General features: G+C 48.0%; 1 protein-coding gene across 4 annotated transcripts in view; it reads right to left on the bottom strand.

Moving 5' to 3' along the window:
* LOC142814620 (protein sax-3-like) overlaps positions 1–16,789 on the bottom strand; it is a 162,130-nt gene that overhangs the window by 46,792 nt on the left and 98,549 nt on the right. For all 4 annotated transcript variants that reach the window (XR_012894990.1, XR_012894989.1, XM_075893671.1 and 1 more), the window contains exon 2: positions 11,321–11,629. Coding sequence is in view for 2 of the 4 variants with exons in the window: in XM_075893671.1 (XP_075749786.1) it covers positions 11,321–11,629 (309 nt within the window). In the remaining 2 variants the exon portion in view is untranslated. The remainder of the gene's footprint in view (positions 1–11,320; positions 11,630–16,789) is intronic.

Here is a 16,789-nt window from a genome sequence, read left to right as displayed (position 1 = left end):
ATTATTTTGACCCAAGCTTTGGTCGCTAGACACTTATGACTGAAACGAAGGGCCGACAAGATGCGTTTTTGGCGTCAAGCTGGTCACTATAGGTTTCTTGCTTGAGATATACGTTTAAGGTGGCTGGTAAAGAGGCAATGTAAAGCAGAGCTAATTGCAAACTTACGGCTTTAGATCTCTTCTTTGAGCGGATGTGCGGTGACTGAACTATCATGAAAAAAAAATGATTATATACACCCGGAGAAAGGCCAGCTTTCTTTCAATATACAGTTATATTCAGCTTAAAAAAAACAGAAACGGCCACAAATGTGCCAAGAAACTTTATTTCTTAGTTTACTCAAATCAACCGGGCATCACTCTATTCCTTGTATAGTGTTTCATGTACATTCAGAATTGAGCCGAATTAAACTGGGTCGTCTCTTCTTTGATCATTACTTCATAAAAATGAATCGGAGCAGGAAGTGCTAGGAGCATAAGAGTATATGCAGTAAACTAATCTCAAGTCAACTTCTAATTCATATCACACTTCCGTCAACCTCAAGCATCCGAAAAACACATTCGTCAAATTATCATCATCTTTTCGTATCACTGCGGTAATTTTTAGCAGTCGCGAACTCAAAGATTTGTTGCGTCGGAATTTCTAAAAAAAGTAGGATACTGTAATTACGTGATGAATGAAACCACGGCGTTCTTTAAAAGAAGCACATTTCAAGTTTCTTGCAAGCTCGTTAAATGTGAGTAATCTATATACAAACTCCGGCATTGCATATTGCACTGCAAGCACGCATCAACTTCTCGCACGGCGAAACCCAAACCTCCTAGTACCCTTTCGGTCACGCACTCTGCGCCACCACAGGACGAGCCCTTCTGGCCCAGCCCTTGTACCTGCTCTCGCCGACCATCTGCCGTCCTTACATACAGGGCGTATCTCGGGTAGTAATAGTGACAGCCGAAAAGCCGAGAAACTTTCCATAGCTGAGTCTTCCACGGCACTACGAAGATTCGGCTCCCATATAAATCCCCACAAGGGGGGACGATCCGCAGCCTAGGCGGCGCCTCTCTCAATCCTGCTCTTCGCGTGGCGGGAAGCGATTGATCCCACGGCATATATATAAAGCGGCTGGGTGAAGACAGGCCACGACTACCGATGCGTGCACGCTGCGGTGAGGTCTTCAGTGCGTATGAACATGCGCACCCATGCGGTCAGTCAGATTGCATCGGCGCGGAGCTTTGGGATATCGATTTCAGAGAGTCGGCTTCGCACAGACAACGCCGTGAAAACCACGCGTTCGTGCGAGCCCTTTTCGGCGATCGGTGAACGGAGATTACTGCCTTGGACGCACTTTTAGGCTTCGTGGGTCTTCTATGATCTAGTGGAGTATAGGAAGCCGTCGCCTACTCCTGAGATCAGAGTTTCCAGAGGCTTAAGCCTTAAGAGGAAGAAGATGATGGGGATGTTAGGCGTGGCTGACCGGTTGCCCGCGGCTTATTTTCGGCGGGCTTAGCCAGAGACTTCTAGGATCCTTTATCATCGAGTTCGGCAGTAGCAGTAGGAGAGAGTGCTTCGACTTGTGTGATCACGGTGATCACGTGTTGACCTTGGCAAGCACCAAGGCAAGCTTTAATACCCACAGCTTTCTATGCGCGCAAAGACACCATCAGGTCACCTTTTCTTAGCGTATATCCTGAAACATTGCACTGACTGTAATTACGGGCTATGGCTGTGGGCTCGCAATGAGTTGCCGAGCACATAATGCGCGTATTTCGTTTGCGACACAGATAATAATGGCCTAACTTCAGACTAGTGTTTTCAAGTAAAAAGAACACTTATTGTCACCCTTTCTTTGTACAGTATTATAATTCGGAAGCAGTGATTTTTCTTATATTAGTCTAAACATCGACTTGTACAATGAGCTTGCGCACGTGGATACATCATAACCAATGCGCAAAAGTATTCAACGCCACGGGGTTCGCTTGTCCTCTCCCCAGAATGTGGAGTGTCGGCATAGCACAGGTGTTGCTTCTCCGAACAGGTGTACATCAACGAAGGTGCGACAACTTTCGGTCATCGACCGAACTAGTGCTCAATGCTTCCGCCATCTTATTAGCTCCATCGGACACCCACGTAAGTTCGTGAGAAATTATATAGGCCTACATCTCCACTTAAGCGCTACTCCTATATGCTAATGACCACCCTTCTTCGGCTAGCGGGTAAAGAGCATAACGCCTATCGATTCCTCGCAGTTGGCTAAATGCGTCGCGCTGAAAAAGAGCAAACATTTCTGCCATATAAACGCCTTTGAGAGAAGGCATGCAGCACACACGCCCCATCGCGCAAGGGAGAGCATTTTGGGGACGCTGCATAATTCTCACAGAACAGGAAGAAGCCGCTGGCCGCGCTCCACGCGGTCAAGAAGAATACTTACCTTCGCCAATCGCCCGCGGGCTGCAGTCATCGGCGAAAGACGCTCACGCTAATTAAACGAGACTGGGCACTCTCGGCAGCGCCCTCTATCCTCAAGAGATGTGGAGGGATGGCTGCGGTGCTGCTCGAAGTCGAGGCTGGAAGGGATATCAGTGCTGGGGTGTGTGTTGGTATAGGCGCGTGTGTGCCGCACGTGAAACGCGGCTCGCATTCTAAGCGCGCGGCGCGGGCTCAACGGCCGCGTGGCTGACCGCGTATGATGAATGTGCTCCGTTACGGCGGACGCCGTATTTGTTTGCGTACGCGCACCCGGAGAAGACTAGAGCACGCGCGAGGCTCTTGCACCCATCGGAGCGGCGCGCCGCGGCACCCGCGTTGTACGTACGCGGGAAAGCAAACCACAAACATCTGGGAGATGCGCGGGCAGGGATCGGCCGCACGCGGGCAGAGACACGCCTTTTCTGATGAGCGCGATAGTCCTTTGATGTATGTTCGTGTGCACGCCCGGAGGCGTTGTCGCTAGACCGAGTCTGTGATGCTGCCTTGCACGGAGCGAGTGCAGCTTTCCTCGTTCGACCACGCGGCCACAGCCACAACACTGCTTCCCGTTCTGCACGCCTTCGTCTCGTTCCCGTAACGTTGCTACTCACTCGATGAAGGAATAAAACAAACCAAGGGAAGAAATTGGAGCAGCAGCTGCTCTGTAGCCTAAGCGCGCGGCCACGACCTTTCTATACGATCGCAATATCCTGCGCGTTTCGGGAGGAGGTCAGACTCGGTGCGTGGCCCACGCGTTCGTGGTGGTATACGTGGGCCAAATTGGCGTGGCCACGCACGGGCTTCGTGCTCGAGTGCCGAGGTCCGCACTCCGCCCCGAGAGCGAGCACCCCGCCGACACGCGGGTGGAGTTTCGAGTCCCTCGTCGGTTGTGTGTTTTTGTGCGCGCGTGCGCACCTTGTCCTACGTGTGTGGAAAACGAAACGATAGTGTTTCCTGTGGATGTAGTCGACCCAGCGAGCTGCAGCAGCTGCAAGCACACACTGTGCTTCGTTCCAGAGAATAAAGATAGAAAAAAAGAGCGTAGACAGAAGAGACAAAATACAAAGAGGGGATCTCCCTTCTAGTGTGCGCCCTGTTGGGCTGGTCTGCCCGTGAAGCGAGTGGGCCAACGTTTTTTTGGGAGCACCAATTAGGCGCAATTAATTGCAGTCCCCCGACGACCACCTCTTGCATCGGCCCTCTTCAAGGGGGCGCACATTCTTCTCCGTTCCCATGCTGTCCGTGTGTGTTTGTACCAGAGTTCTTTTATTTAGTCGCTCTGCGAGGACTTGCAAAACTAAAAGAGAAGGAAAGAAAATGCTGACTTTGTGAAGCCTATTTTTATTAAAGTTTATCAAGACCCATGCGACCGTGGTTGCCTCCAACCACGCCATAGATACGTACTGGCTATTAGACATCTGGCAGCACTACCTTTACGTTTTTATTTAGGTAAACTAGCAAACTCTCCTTCTGGTATATGCTCGACATACTCACTGATATCTGCTAGTAGATTTGATCGGTACCCTGAATATATTTCAAAATATTCACAACAGCGATGTCACAAGATTAACAATAAGAATACTATGTAAAGCGGAGAAGCTACGTTCTAAGGAAGCGCTATCTAAACTAACAGGTATAGTTGTCACTCGCTCGCCACAGCTGACAAGAGAGGTAACGAACTCCGACTACGTTAACAGTGGTCGCCGGTGGTGGGAGAACATCCGTAGAGCTTTGTTTTCGGGGCTGTTTGGAAATCGTGAAATAATACTGATTGTTTGAGGCTATCATTCCAAAACCATGCTATATGATTACTAGGTACGTCGTCGGGGAGGGCTCCGGAAATTTTGACATTCTGGTGCTCTTTAACGTGCGCTGACATCCCACAATACACGAGCCCCTAGCATTTCTCCCCATCGAAATGCAACCGCTGCGTCGGGGATCGAACACGCGACCTTCGAGACAACAGCCGAGCATCGCAGCTACTGGCACCACTGCGGCGGACGTGGATAACGGTTACCACGAACAACGAACAAACGAACAACGGAGCGTTCAAGTCAATCGTAGTATGATATTCTTTTCGGTATTCCTACCTACTCGCAACCATGTCGGCTCGAATCGCACGCTAACATTCCTGTACTCTTACAACATCGGCTTTAGCTTTCCATAAACATAAGCGTGCGCACGGCGTGGGGGAGGGATGGGGTGCCGCCTCTATTCATTTTACAGGAAGGTGAGGTGGGGGCGCAAAGTCTGATTGATTGATTGATTTGTGGGGTTTAACGTTCCAAAACCACCATATGATTATGAGAGACGCCGTAGTGGAGGGCTCCGGAAATTTTGACCACCTGGGGTTCTTTAACGTGCACCCAAATCTGAGCACACGGGCCTCGACATTTCTGCCTCCATCGGAAATGCAGCCGCCGCAGCCGGGATTTGAACCCGCGACCTGCGGGTCAGCAGCCGAGTACCTTAGCCACTAGACCACCGCGGCGGGGCAGGGCGCAAAGTCTGCCTTATACATTGATTTTATAGGTGGTGGACGCTACGATAAAATAACGCCTGCCCACAAACCTCTTGACGGTGAACCCTACGCAAGCTAATGACCTTAAGAACATCTTGTTCTTCAACTCCAGTGAATGAATGCGAGTGTGATTTCTGACTTACAATTAGAGTTTTTTTTTTTCTACCTCTCTCAAAACTATGAACGTCCGGGTGTTTGTGAAAGGTCACAGAGAAAGTTCACTTCTCCTAGAAGTATTACGGCTGGTTGCGTATTTTCGCAGTATAGTACTTGGATTGTGAGTCGTTTCTGGCTCAAACCTTCACTGTTTTCTATACTGCGTTGACGCCGTGTATAAAGAATAGATGGCTTACGCGGACGTCATCGATTGATTGATGATTGATTTGTGGGGTTAAACGTCCCAAAACCACCATTTGATTAACGCGGACGTCATTGAAAGCACCATGTTGGTGCACCGCATAGCACACGAAATGTTCCTGACATCACGTGATGCTATCGTTACATCGCTTGTAAGTTATTTCGTTATTGATGAACAGAGGCCAATAATACTTATGCCACATCATTATCATACTGAAGGAGGTCGAGCGGAATGTTTTTATACTGCCGCTACGTCATCAAGTCGGCCATGTTGGCGCACCAGTTTGTTATGCAGTTTCGACCATGACGCCACGTGCAAGCTATCTATACCAAAAACGGCTCAGCAAATACGAGGCCACTCCGAAATCTATGCAAGACTCGCTAGCAGGGCGCCACCTATATACTTACAGACACCAGCGCTCGTCGCTGCTTTCCTTAGTACGAAATAGGCCGTGGGTGCACGGAGTGCCTCACCGTTGCGATGACAAGCGCGCGAAATAAATGTCGTCGTTCAGGCGGTAAATCTGAAGAAGATAAGAGAAGACGTACTCGCCTTATCACTACGAGCACTTTCATACTCCACCTCAACGTACACGCGCGCGCTCGTAATCTAAAAACCAGCACAGGCCCGTCCAAGAAAACCCGTGAAAATACTGCTTTGTTCACCGTAAAGCTCGCGGAATCCGGACATTTTCCTTCGAGAATCTGGCGAAGCTGTTCACCCTTGGCTCGCTTGTCTCGACGCGTAAGCCTATTAATATCGCTTTAGGGTCCCACTCCGTTAGGAGAACGGTAGAGTGTAAGTGCGGGGGCACAGAAACAGAAGAGGAAGACAAGAACAAAGAGATACGTAGAAAGCTGTCCCTTCCATTTCCTCAAGCACTAAAGTGCTGCGCATCGAGCGAGATTTTCTTTTATACATTTTTGTCCAGTTTTCTCTCACTCTTCCAAAGGTTTCTCTAATGCCGTAAATCTGAGGCGGTCGCCACGACCCTCTCGAGGCCGTAGGCACGCGATTCAGAGCACCGTTGAAAGCTTGAACCTCGGTTCCTTTGCAAGAGCCACCGTCATTTCCTTAAAATGAGCTAGATATTTCACCCCGCCTGCGACGCCTAATCTGTGCTCTCGTCCGCTGTCTCTCTCTCCCTCTCTCATCAGCGAGTTACTACCGTTTCCCATCCACCCGGCATAATTCTTGGGCTTAGTTTAGTAGCTCCTCGCATCATTGTTTTCTCTTCCGACATTCCTTCCATTTAATTAAAGAAGGCCAATATCCTCTCCCCCCTTTCTCTTTCCTCATGCCCACTGCATTTTAGGAATGGCCCCGTCCTGATACCGCCTTTCGCCTCTCAGCATTCCGTGTAAATCAGCCGAGCTTCGCGAAATATCTCGTGCTCGCGAAATATGTGACGGAATATAGAGCTCTGCCTTGGTTTTGTATGGCTTAGTGCAATATCCACCTCAATATCATTAATATCAAGTTAAATTCTGGCTAAACCATTGTTGTTTTATTTATTCGAAAGATCTGGTTAAAAAATTGTATTGAGCATGAAGGAGCATTAAGTAAACACCATGTGCTCCTTTGTAATGGAAGTGCTGCAAGCATTGATTGTAGGTTTGTTTTCTGTTGAAACTGGTTGTCTACCTTTATGCATTCTCGATGAATATATCGATGAAAACACCGTACCTAATCCTACCACCATCTGCAAACTATGAGCCAGCGACATTGATATGTACAGTCTTAAATGAAACACTGTACGATGCTCTCGTGCTTGTTTGGTTGACGATGTTCTTCTTCATTCCTAATAAAATTACCGGTGCCAGATAATAGCCTTTTCATTTCAAGTTGGTGCACCATACCCGCACAAAGAGAAAAGTGGGGGCTCGAGCATTTGACACAAACAACCTTCTTTTTTTTTTTTGCTTTGTATATATTTCTCTACCGAAGCAGGTGCCCATCAGCAAGGAAGAACAACATACTTTCGCGTGTTGGAAAGTATACCTACACTTCCGCAGTCCAACTGCAGCATCTCATAATGTATCACATCGTGTGCAGCCAGGTGGACGCTTAACGCACGTTCTAGGATCCTTAGTTGGTAATCCCTATACCCAACTGTGAGCAGGTGTAGTAGACTACGCCAACCCGTAGGCATCTGAGCATTACCGGGAGGGAGACACGATTGCGATACTTGTCAAGTAATTATAGTGCCCGGTCTCTACTCAAAGCCGGCTGATAAGACGCGATAGCAGTGTTTGTGTCACCGGTATAATCGCCACAAGTATAACTTGTCCATGCGAAATAAACCGAGAGGTAGGAGCGAAAACAAACGAGAAAGTCTTCAACGGAGAAAGATACACGCGAATGGTGGGCCATGCTATCGTAACGTATGTGACGCGCGAAAGCAATCAGCTAAACTTCGGCAGATATACGCGATCCCGCGAGATGCGGGCGCCGTTTCCATTCGCTCGCCGGTGCTTGCACCGGTCGGCGTGTACGCAGATGGCGGCACACGCTAATGTTCTTCGCTGCTGCTCACTGATTGGCCTCATATTTCAAGCGGAGCCGCGATGGCAAAGAAAGCAGAGTGAAAGAAGCAGCAAAATGAGAACAAAGCTACGCGAAATGCTCTGCGGCAACACTATGAGCTCGGTCACCGCATAAATTACGCAGCCTGGCTCGCCCGCTATGGCTGCCGCTCGCTGCGCAATAGACGTCGGCTCTGGGCACGGGCGTCGATCATGCGGTCATGTGCTGCAGTAATTATTTTTAGCTTTAGTTGTGGTATAGTAGAAGTAGTAGTAGTAGTAGTAGTAGTAGTAGTAGTAGTAGTAGTAGTAGTAGTAGTAGTAGTAGTAGTAGTAGTGCTGATCTTGGCGGCCTTGGTGGTGGTGGGGGTGGTAGTAGTAGTAGTATTAGTAGTAGTAGTAGTCACGCAGTCCACGTGATCAGAAGGGGCAGCAGTACCTAACACACTACTCGGAGAGCGTACTGCAGCGAAGCTCTCTTAGCTATCTTAGTCTCTTAGCCCTGTATTGCAGTCGTTGTCGTCGTCAAAGCAGTAGCACAGTAGTAGTGATTCTGGCTCACGCCACGTGATGAGAGGGTGGATTAAATTAAAAAACTAATTAAAACTAAATAATGACCAAGGTGCTTACGAATTGTATTCAAACAATGCATTAAAAAGGCAGCTGTTTCCACCGAAATGGCGGAAGGCAGGCTGAATGTGACCAGAAAAGCCTCAGCAGAAAGAGAGAAGTCTTTGACCTCCCCCGCTGACCAGACCCATCGACCAGAAATAAACACCTGGCTTAGCTTACGCAAAGAAACAACACAGAAATTACATAGAAGTAAATGGGCCTGACGAAAGAAAAGATTTGAAGGGCCAAATGAAAGGCGACCCAGGTATGCTGTTTGACAGCTTTGATGGCGTGAATACGGCTGAAGTGTGCTCATTTTCCATCGGCTTAATGTATACATAACCTTCTGGACATTTAGTGTGTCTATAATATGAATTCCTATCCATTCTACAGCACCATTTCTACTGTAAAACCTCAGTTACGGAATATTAACCATTTCTTCTTTCGACGCGCGGATACTGCGCGAGATATACCATGAACACCACGATAAGTCACCATCTGGACCATTTCTTTTTGTATTATAGTGAAATAACTCAGCATAAAGAGCCAAAAAAACAAGGTGATATCGATGGCGTCAATTATGCCAATCGAATCAAAAAGTTGCCGTCGGCTCCTATCACCAACCTTTGCAACGTTAGAGATAAGAAGCTATAGGGCAACTTTTTTAAACAGCTCGCAGTAAAGATGCATAGAAATGTTACAAGCTCCATTGCGGCGAATCACGGCGATCTCTTAGTACGTGATTAACTACTACATATTCACGTAACTTCCTCAAGTGTGTGACGTGTCCCGAGCAGATACCCCAGCTTGGATTTAGCAAGCATTTTTTTGTTGATGCGGAGAAGAACTCTTCCAGATTACGTTAATGTTTATCACCTCTTCATCCTACACCGCACGCTTCGAGTTACCGCCCGGATATTCAAATGAGAGAATGACGCATTCCACTTTTGATAGCTTTGCCTGCACTAAAGTGCTCAGGGAGCGCAACCGATATCGCTCGAGGTATACGCTCTCTAACCTCGATTCCGAGTTTCGCCTCGCTTTCAACTTCCACGCAAGCTTTTACTCAAGAGCGTTCACCGCACTGGTTGACAGTCGTTCGTCTTACTTTCTCGTTTCCGTCGACAACGGGGAAGGAGAGCAAGCATGGACAACCGCGATTTTTCTTGCGACACTAACCTGAACCTGTCGAGCTGGCTATTTCTCGCGACGACTTTTCGGGGCCGATGGCTGGCGATGTCGGCGGCATAAAAGATACGCGAGGCGCCTGGCGGCGGCAATCGTTACGTTCGCGCGGCGCGAATCAATCTTATTTTGTTGCACAACGAGTTCTTCAATACACGTACGTTCGCGGATTCGTGTCCGTATATGCGCCGAGCCAGCTCTCGTCGCGGCCGGGATGTCGAACGAGATTAGGGCAGTGGTCTGTCTCTCGAGGAGTGGGCGTGCGGCGATGAGCGGCTGCAAAGGCGGCAAGCGGGAGGACACGGCCGGTCAGGCAGGTCGTCACCGGCGGCGTCGTAAAAAGCGATCGCAACGAGCGCGTACGACACGAAAAGGGCGTCCGAGTTCAAAGCCGCTTTTACGCCCGCCCGCTTATCGGTGCCCAATAATGGCACCAGCGCCAGCCGTCGGCTCTGCCTTCTTTTATCACCGCTACCGGCTCTGACCAAGGAGGGAATCCCGTTCACACAAAGAAGCAACCATGACTTTTAACGCCGATTATGCGCGCTGTCTCGTCGTGAGGTCACGACGCGTCGCCCAAGGCCGTAAAACACCGACCTACGCGCGCTCCAGCTTAGATTGTGTATGCGAGAGTGAATGCATAAATGTATGTTACATGAGCTTGCGTGGTTGATTGCAAGCTCTTTCAGAGATGCTGTGCTTTGTCGGCAGTTACACGGGTTATGTGTCGGTCTATCTGCACTGTCAACATCGTTAAAAACTCTGGTTAAGGACCTGGAGTGGGTTTTCTCTTTCGTTGCCCATGACCCCACCTGTGCACACGTTCGCTACACTCTGCATAAATCAAGGGCTAACTTCGCACACAGTGGCTCTCCCTGGACAAAATACGTAATCATGGCCCGTAGGAACTGCGCCTTCAAGAAAACTTGCGACAGGAATAAATTTTTCGTCCTAGTGTTAGGTAATCAACGTCCGTAAGGGCGCAATGTAATTTCAAAGCCCCTGCTTAGAGCAAGCATGTCGTCACATGACCGCACCTCCACTATGCTCGCTTGCCCATAAAGCTAAGGATTACTTACTTACAACGCACCAATTAGGTAGCAAAGGATAATTTGCAATGTCTTCTTGAACGATACAGATATCTCGCACGTTGAGCAACGTTAAGTGTATGGTTAGGTAGAACAAAACTGGGAGTGCATAATCTCTTTCCTACAGGGGGCGTGCATAAATGCAGTTAAATCCTGTTGGTTCCATTCGAACATCACTCATTCATATCTGTAGAACCAAACCAAACACATATTTTGGTATTCGGTAGTGGTAAGCCGCGCGCTACGCATAGATAGACGAACGAATAGAATATATACGGCAACTGCTGAAGTAGCAACTGGAGCAACTATTCGAGCAGCATAATGAGCATCTATCCACCACCATGGCAAGAAAAGACATTCTCTAGAGCTGCTAACAGGGAACTCGTGCGTAGAAACATAAAAGTTTGGGTTTACAGTCATTATCGAAGGCATAGCGTGATATAAGCACAGATGTACAGAAGCGCAGACGGTGGTGCTAGCTTTCTTACGGAATGCCTAACACACACGAATAAACCGCTAACCCTTCCACTACGTGCAAGTACTAATAAGAAAATATGTTTGACTCACCAGCGAGCTCGACGCTTGCGTTTCGGGAGCGGACTGTCCCCACTGCGTTGGTGGCCGTGCACCAGTACAGCCCCGTGTCCTGTTCCCGGCGGCTGTGCTGCACTTGCAGGAAGAAGAGCTGACCCTCGGGCAAGACCATGCGCGTGGCTGAGTTGCGCACGGGTCTCCCGTCGTGGTACCACGCGATTCGCGGAGGAGGGTCGCCGTCGGCGCCGCACCTCAGCGTCACCGGCTCGTGCTTGCGGACCACCACGTCCACCGGCTGCTCTGTGATGCGCGGCGAGCGGCCACCGCCTCCGTGACTTGACGCTGGGCGGAGAGAACGGGTGAAAACCCATAAGTGAGCAGGCAATCTCAGCAAGAAGCCAAGAGTGAACTCACATCACCAAACTAAAGTTTCCTAGTTTGGACATGTTGTACCATTACTGGATACACCCATGTCGGCAGATAAGCTCATAAAGAGCACGGCCGTAACCGTTCCAGTGTCACCGCATACCATTATTGCATTGGCATTAATTAAAGCGGTCGTGAAACATCGCTCCTAAAACGACAATGAGAAACCACCGCCAGCGACACGTACCAACTAGGTGGCGTCAGCCTCAGAACAGTACACCTCCATGGACACTTTTCGAGCATGGGCTCATTGGCACGGTAATCGTCAATGCAGGTCTACTATTGTTAGGCTGACATTACGTAAAATGTCACTTAGTTAGTGTGTGACTGCCTGTGGTTTGGTAGGGTCGTTTTAGGGGCAACCTTTTCACGAACCCTTTAAAAAGAGGTTCAGCTGCATAACATATGCAAAGCTTTGCATTAGCACTCGTCGCCTCTGCGCCTATATCATACGCTGTCCTCTTTGGTACGCATGATAAGTGAGGAAAATTACATGTATACGCAACGAAAGTTACCTTTGCGTACCCTATTCTATAGCAGCCCAATGTTATCAGATAGGCCGACGTTTAAACTTACATTGTACTATAAGTAAGCATTGTTGACCACGTGGGGAAGTTTCGTTAATTGTTCTTTAGAATGCACCAAAGCCTGCGGTTAAGCTTTCATACTGCCCCACAGAGCTTTCTCTGTTTAATTCGCGCAGCATAAAAAATGAGCGCTCAGGTGACAGAGGACTAATCTTGAACACCTCTCAAATGCGATGTCTGTCATAATGACGCCCTTCAAAAGCTCCATTTGCTTCAAATCGCGAGTACGAGTCTCCTGACAACTCTAGCACTTCATTTGGACTCCCGCGTCTTAGGGAAATGTGGAAGGCAAGACGTCAGTGCATGCTGAGAGAGCGCAGAGGAGAGTAATGCAATGAACTCAAGAAGTTTAAGTCATAACTCGGAAGATCCCTCTGCCTCGGCAGCATGGTCCTTAGGGTAGCATACCAGTCCTCTTAGACTGGTTATCATACACATACAGAAAATTCAAAACTCCTTCCGACACTCACGCCGAAAATCGCACTTTCATTTCATTCACTTTCGAAATCTCTTTCATCTCTTTCTCGAGTCGCGTGCAATCGGTGCCATCGCCGCGAATTTCTAAGGCGTTGGGGGTAAGGATCTATTTTTATTGAAGCGGGGCTGTCCTGTCGGGAAGACGAGAACTGCCGCCTTCGCGTTTCGTGTCTGGGCACCGAGCAGGAGCCGGAGCGACCAATGAGAAGCGGCGGGCACGCCACGGTGTGCAATATCCGGTGGATAAGGGACGCACTCGACTTCTAGAGGGTTCCGTGTGTGCCTCGCCGGCGATATTAAATGCAATATGATTTTTGATCCAGAGTTTGCTGCCGAAACGCTACAGCTTGAAGTTGTCTTTCCTTCTTTCGCCATTTGCAATATTGCGACGTTTTCACTCACTGACGCAAGCCATCAAGCCCACTCCCACACACCAGTAACTTCATTATGCTATCTACTCGATGTGTTTTGTAGCCGTATGCTTGGAAAGCAAAAGAGTTCCCCATTGGCATGCGAACGGGAGGGCGAGATTGGGTGCAGGTCAGCCCCATACATTGACATGTCATGGAGGGGAAAGCACTTAAACAACCCTCCGCCCCCCCCACACCCCCCCCCCCCAAAAAAAAAGGAAAACCCTGCGTACACCTATGAAGCTTGATGGTCTTGAGAGGTGAACGTGCCGGATCGACACTTGACTGCTGCGAGAAAACACGTGCCCCGACCACCTCTGTAGTGAACCATCTTCAAAGGGTCGGCAGCCGCGTTATGAGGTTCGGAGGATCATCCGCGATTTAATACGTTGGCGCGGTGAAAGGTGGCTAGAAGTACAGTGGATTTAAGGCTGAATACAAAAAAAATGGCTATACAGAGGCGTGGATGTTTGACGGGCGTAGTTGTGACTGGCTATTCTACTTTCGTATCAGGTATACGATGAATAAGAGGGGAGAAAAAAAAACCAGGATGGCCACAAAAAAAGACTAAAAGAACGAAACAAAATGGAGAGGTCATTGCGCCGCGGTTTATTTAAGCTACGTCCGCTCCACTGACTAAGTTATCTAGTCATTGTTGCTTCTACGGGCCTCCATACAAACACTTATTTATTGGCCCGATAAGTTTCATTTGGGTAATACCTCGACTGTTGCTCGTGCTTTTACCGAATTCGCAACAATTGTCTGCCACAGATGGCACAGATGTTGCTACATTACTCAAGCGAACGTAACTCATTCTAGAAATCAAAGTGTGACATAATTATTCACGAAAATAGTATCTACTCTTTGTGTCGCAAAAGCTACCATACGATCATGAGCTACCCCACAGTAGAGGGCTCCGTAAAGTTGCGCCACCTGGTGTTCTTTGAGGTGCACTGACATCGCACATTACACGGGCCATCAGCATTTCGCCGCCTGCGGAATGCGACCGCTCCGACGGGGATCGAACCTGCAACCTTCGGATGAGGAGCGAAGAACTGTAACCACTACACTGCCGTCACGGACTAAATGTTAAGTACTGTCAAGTTTATACCCGGCTTTAAGTCGAACATCCCTTGGCGAAAAGACGTTGAAAGCATCTTCAATATGCCAAGGACCTGTACAAAGGTAGCAATTTTTTAAACTATAATCGTATGAACGACACATCAAATGCATAAACAATTAATTAACTGCTGGCTAACAAAATAGTCAAGTGGCTGTTTGATTCTATATGGAGTAATCGATCGTTACACTAGTGATTGAACTAGTGATTATGCAATGTTTGTCCTCTAACAATATTTTTAGACAAAGCAGTTTCATTAAAATATTTCTTGATAGTAAATGTGAAATGCATGGACAGTACTGCAATATAGTCTTCTCCTAGAGTTCAACTAGAGCCCTGCTGCACCTTTTTCACCCATGTACTACGTTCTTTTGTTTTACTTTCACAGTAGGAGAGCAGTGTTGTAAACTCTGACAAGTGTAATGAAGGAATATTAAGGTGTGATAGTGCGTTAAAGGTATATTCAGTACTAGTGAACTTCACTATTTCTAAAATAAAGAAAAAGCGGTAATACCTTAGGAAAGGGATCTCTCAACGGAAGTTCGCTTCTTTCAAGCCTTCCATGCCTAAACTGTCCCGAAAATTTAATAGGATTAACAGTCGGCGCAGTTCTGGGACGTATTTATTTATTTGTTTATGTATTTATTTTTATGGCGTGCACCACGGTGGAGTTGTGCCACAGAATACCATGTGCACAGCAAGTAGCACAACATAGCGGCAAAAAAAAAAAAGAAATGAACGCACTCGAAAGCTGAACGGCGACAAAGAAGGCCGCGGTGACTCCCCAATTAGGCAGGGCCGCCTTTGAGTTGGTGCCGGGCGAGTACTTGTCAATGCGAACGCTGCACTAAAATGTACTCGGGGGGAGGGGGGGGGGGGGATGCTCTGTGTGTAACTCGGACACGTGTGGTCTGAATGGCTGCCGCGAATGCTGGAGGCGCATTTTTTGTGAATGGCAGAGAGATCGAACAAACGCAAGGCGCAGTTGGGTGCCGCCGCCGGTTCTTCTGCTCCCGATGAGAAAAAGACAAACAATACACACACGGCGCGGGCGAATCAAACGAAGACCGCGCCCTGGAGGCATAGTGGAATGCAACGCGCCTTTCAATGATGTCGTCCTAGGTTAGCTCGTGCTTCTTTTGTCTCTGACTTTTTCTCTACACTTTTTTTTTGAAACAGAGGTCTGCTCATGTGTGTTGTAGAAAACTACGTCTTGCGATACGCCTGCGTAATAGTTAGAACGGTGGCTATTTCTCCTACAGGAAACATCCGAGTGCCTTTATCTATAGCGCTGAACTTTTTATTACTGTACTGCCCGTGCAGTCGCTTGCTTGATGTAAAGGTGAAGCGACGGAACAGGAAGTTCTTGAACCTTTTTTTTTTCTCGACACAAACGTTGGAAACTAAAGCTGACGACCCCTATTCAGCAATTTTCACTTCAAGGTGGACCCCATTTATTTGTGAAATACCATTTACTCCAGCAGAAACATGAACGCAATATATATTAAAAACCTAACATTAACTATTCCAGTCTTTCCCAAATAAGAAGAGGTATTTTGTTCACTAGTGACATGCTCATCCCTGTCGTGATAATCTGTCAAAGAAGAAAGGGCTGCCAGGCAACTAAAAATTGCTACGAAAAGCGAAGTATGGCTTCGGTCACGTTCTGTAATGAGACATGTGCGTGTAGTCGCCGTCGGCGAAGCCCATTCGGACGTGATTACAGCGCGCTGCAACACTTTTACGGTCACTTGAGGGAGGAAAGCCCGCTACAGGAGCCGTGCTCGTAACAGCCTCAACACGTGTTTAATGACCGCAGCTTTAACGCGGACTCTATCGAGGCAGGCGTAGACCGTTTGACGACACCGACGTGCGCTATATATACGCACTGCGTAGGTCAATTAAGCGTCAGCGCTACACCTCGGCGAATGCAGTTTGCACGCTATCCATTAGTGAGGTGTCGCACGCTGTTCACGACCCAGTTGACGCTTTCGCGCTTGAAAACAAGGTCATCGGGTTATAGTGGTTACAGTATTTCATGAGTGTGATACGTTCTCCTTTATCGTAATATTGTCTGTTGAGAGTTTCTTCGTGGTCAGTTTACAACTCTTTTTTTAATGACGTCATGTTAGGAGATGTCCGCTCACAAATAGAGTGCCTTCTCCCTGTTCTTTAGAGGCCTCTAACACAGGGCACGTAGGGTCTAAGTCTACAAGAGTAAGAATTCCACATCATATACAATATACTCTTAGCATAACAGTTAAGACGCGAGACTCGAAAGCAACGTATTCAACCATCACATATCTGTGCCAATACAGTGATGATATTCAAATTGAAGAGCAGCCGTTACATGCAGTCAACAGTCACTAATTGTCAACGTAGCAATCAATATCATTTTAAACGGCATCTGTGATAAAAAGAAATCACTCACACATGCCAGAAATTCATTGCTCACTGTACCAAAATATCCCGAATTTTACTG

The sequence above is a fragment of the Rhipicephalus microplus genome, chromosome 4 (assembly GCF_043290135.1).
Source record: "Rhipicephalus microplus isolate Deutch F79 chromosome 4, USDA_Rmic, whole genome shotgun sequence".
NCBI lineage: Eukaryota > Metazoa > Arthropoda > Arachnida > Ixodida > Ixodidae > Rhipicephalus > Rhipicephalus microplus.
The sequence above is the reverse complement of the archived record's forward strand: the minus strand, read 5'-3'. Positions and strand labels throughout refer to the sequence as shown.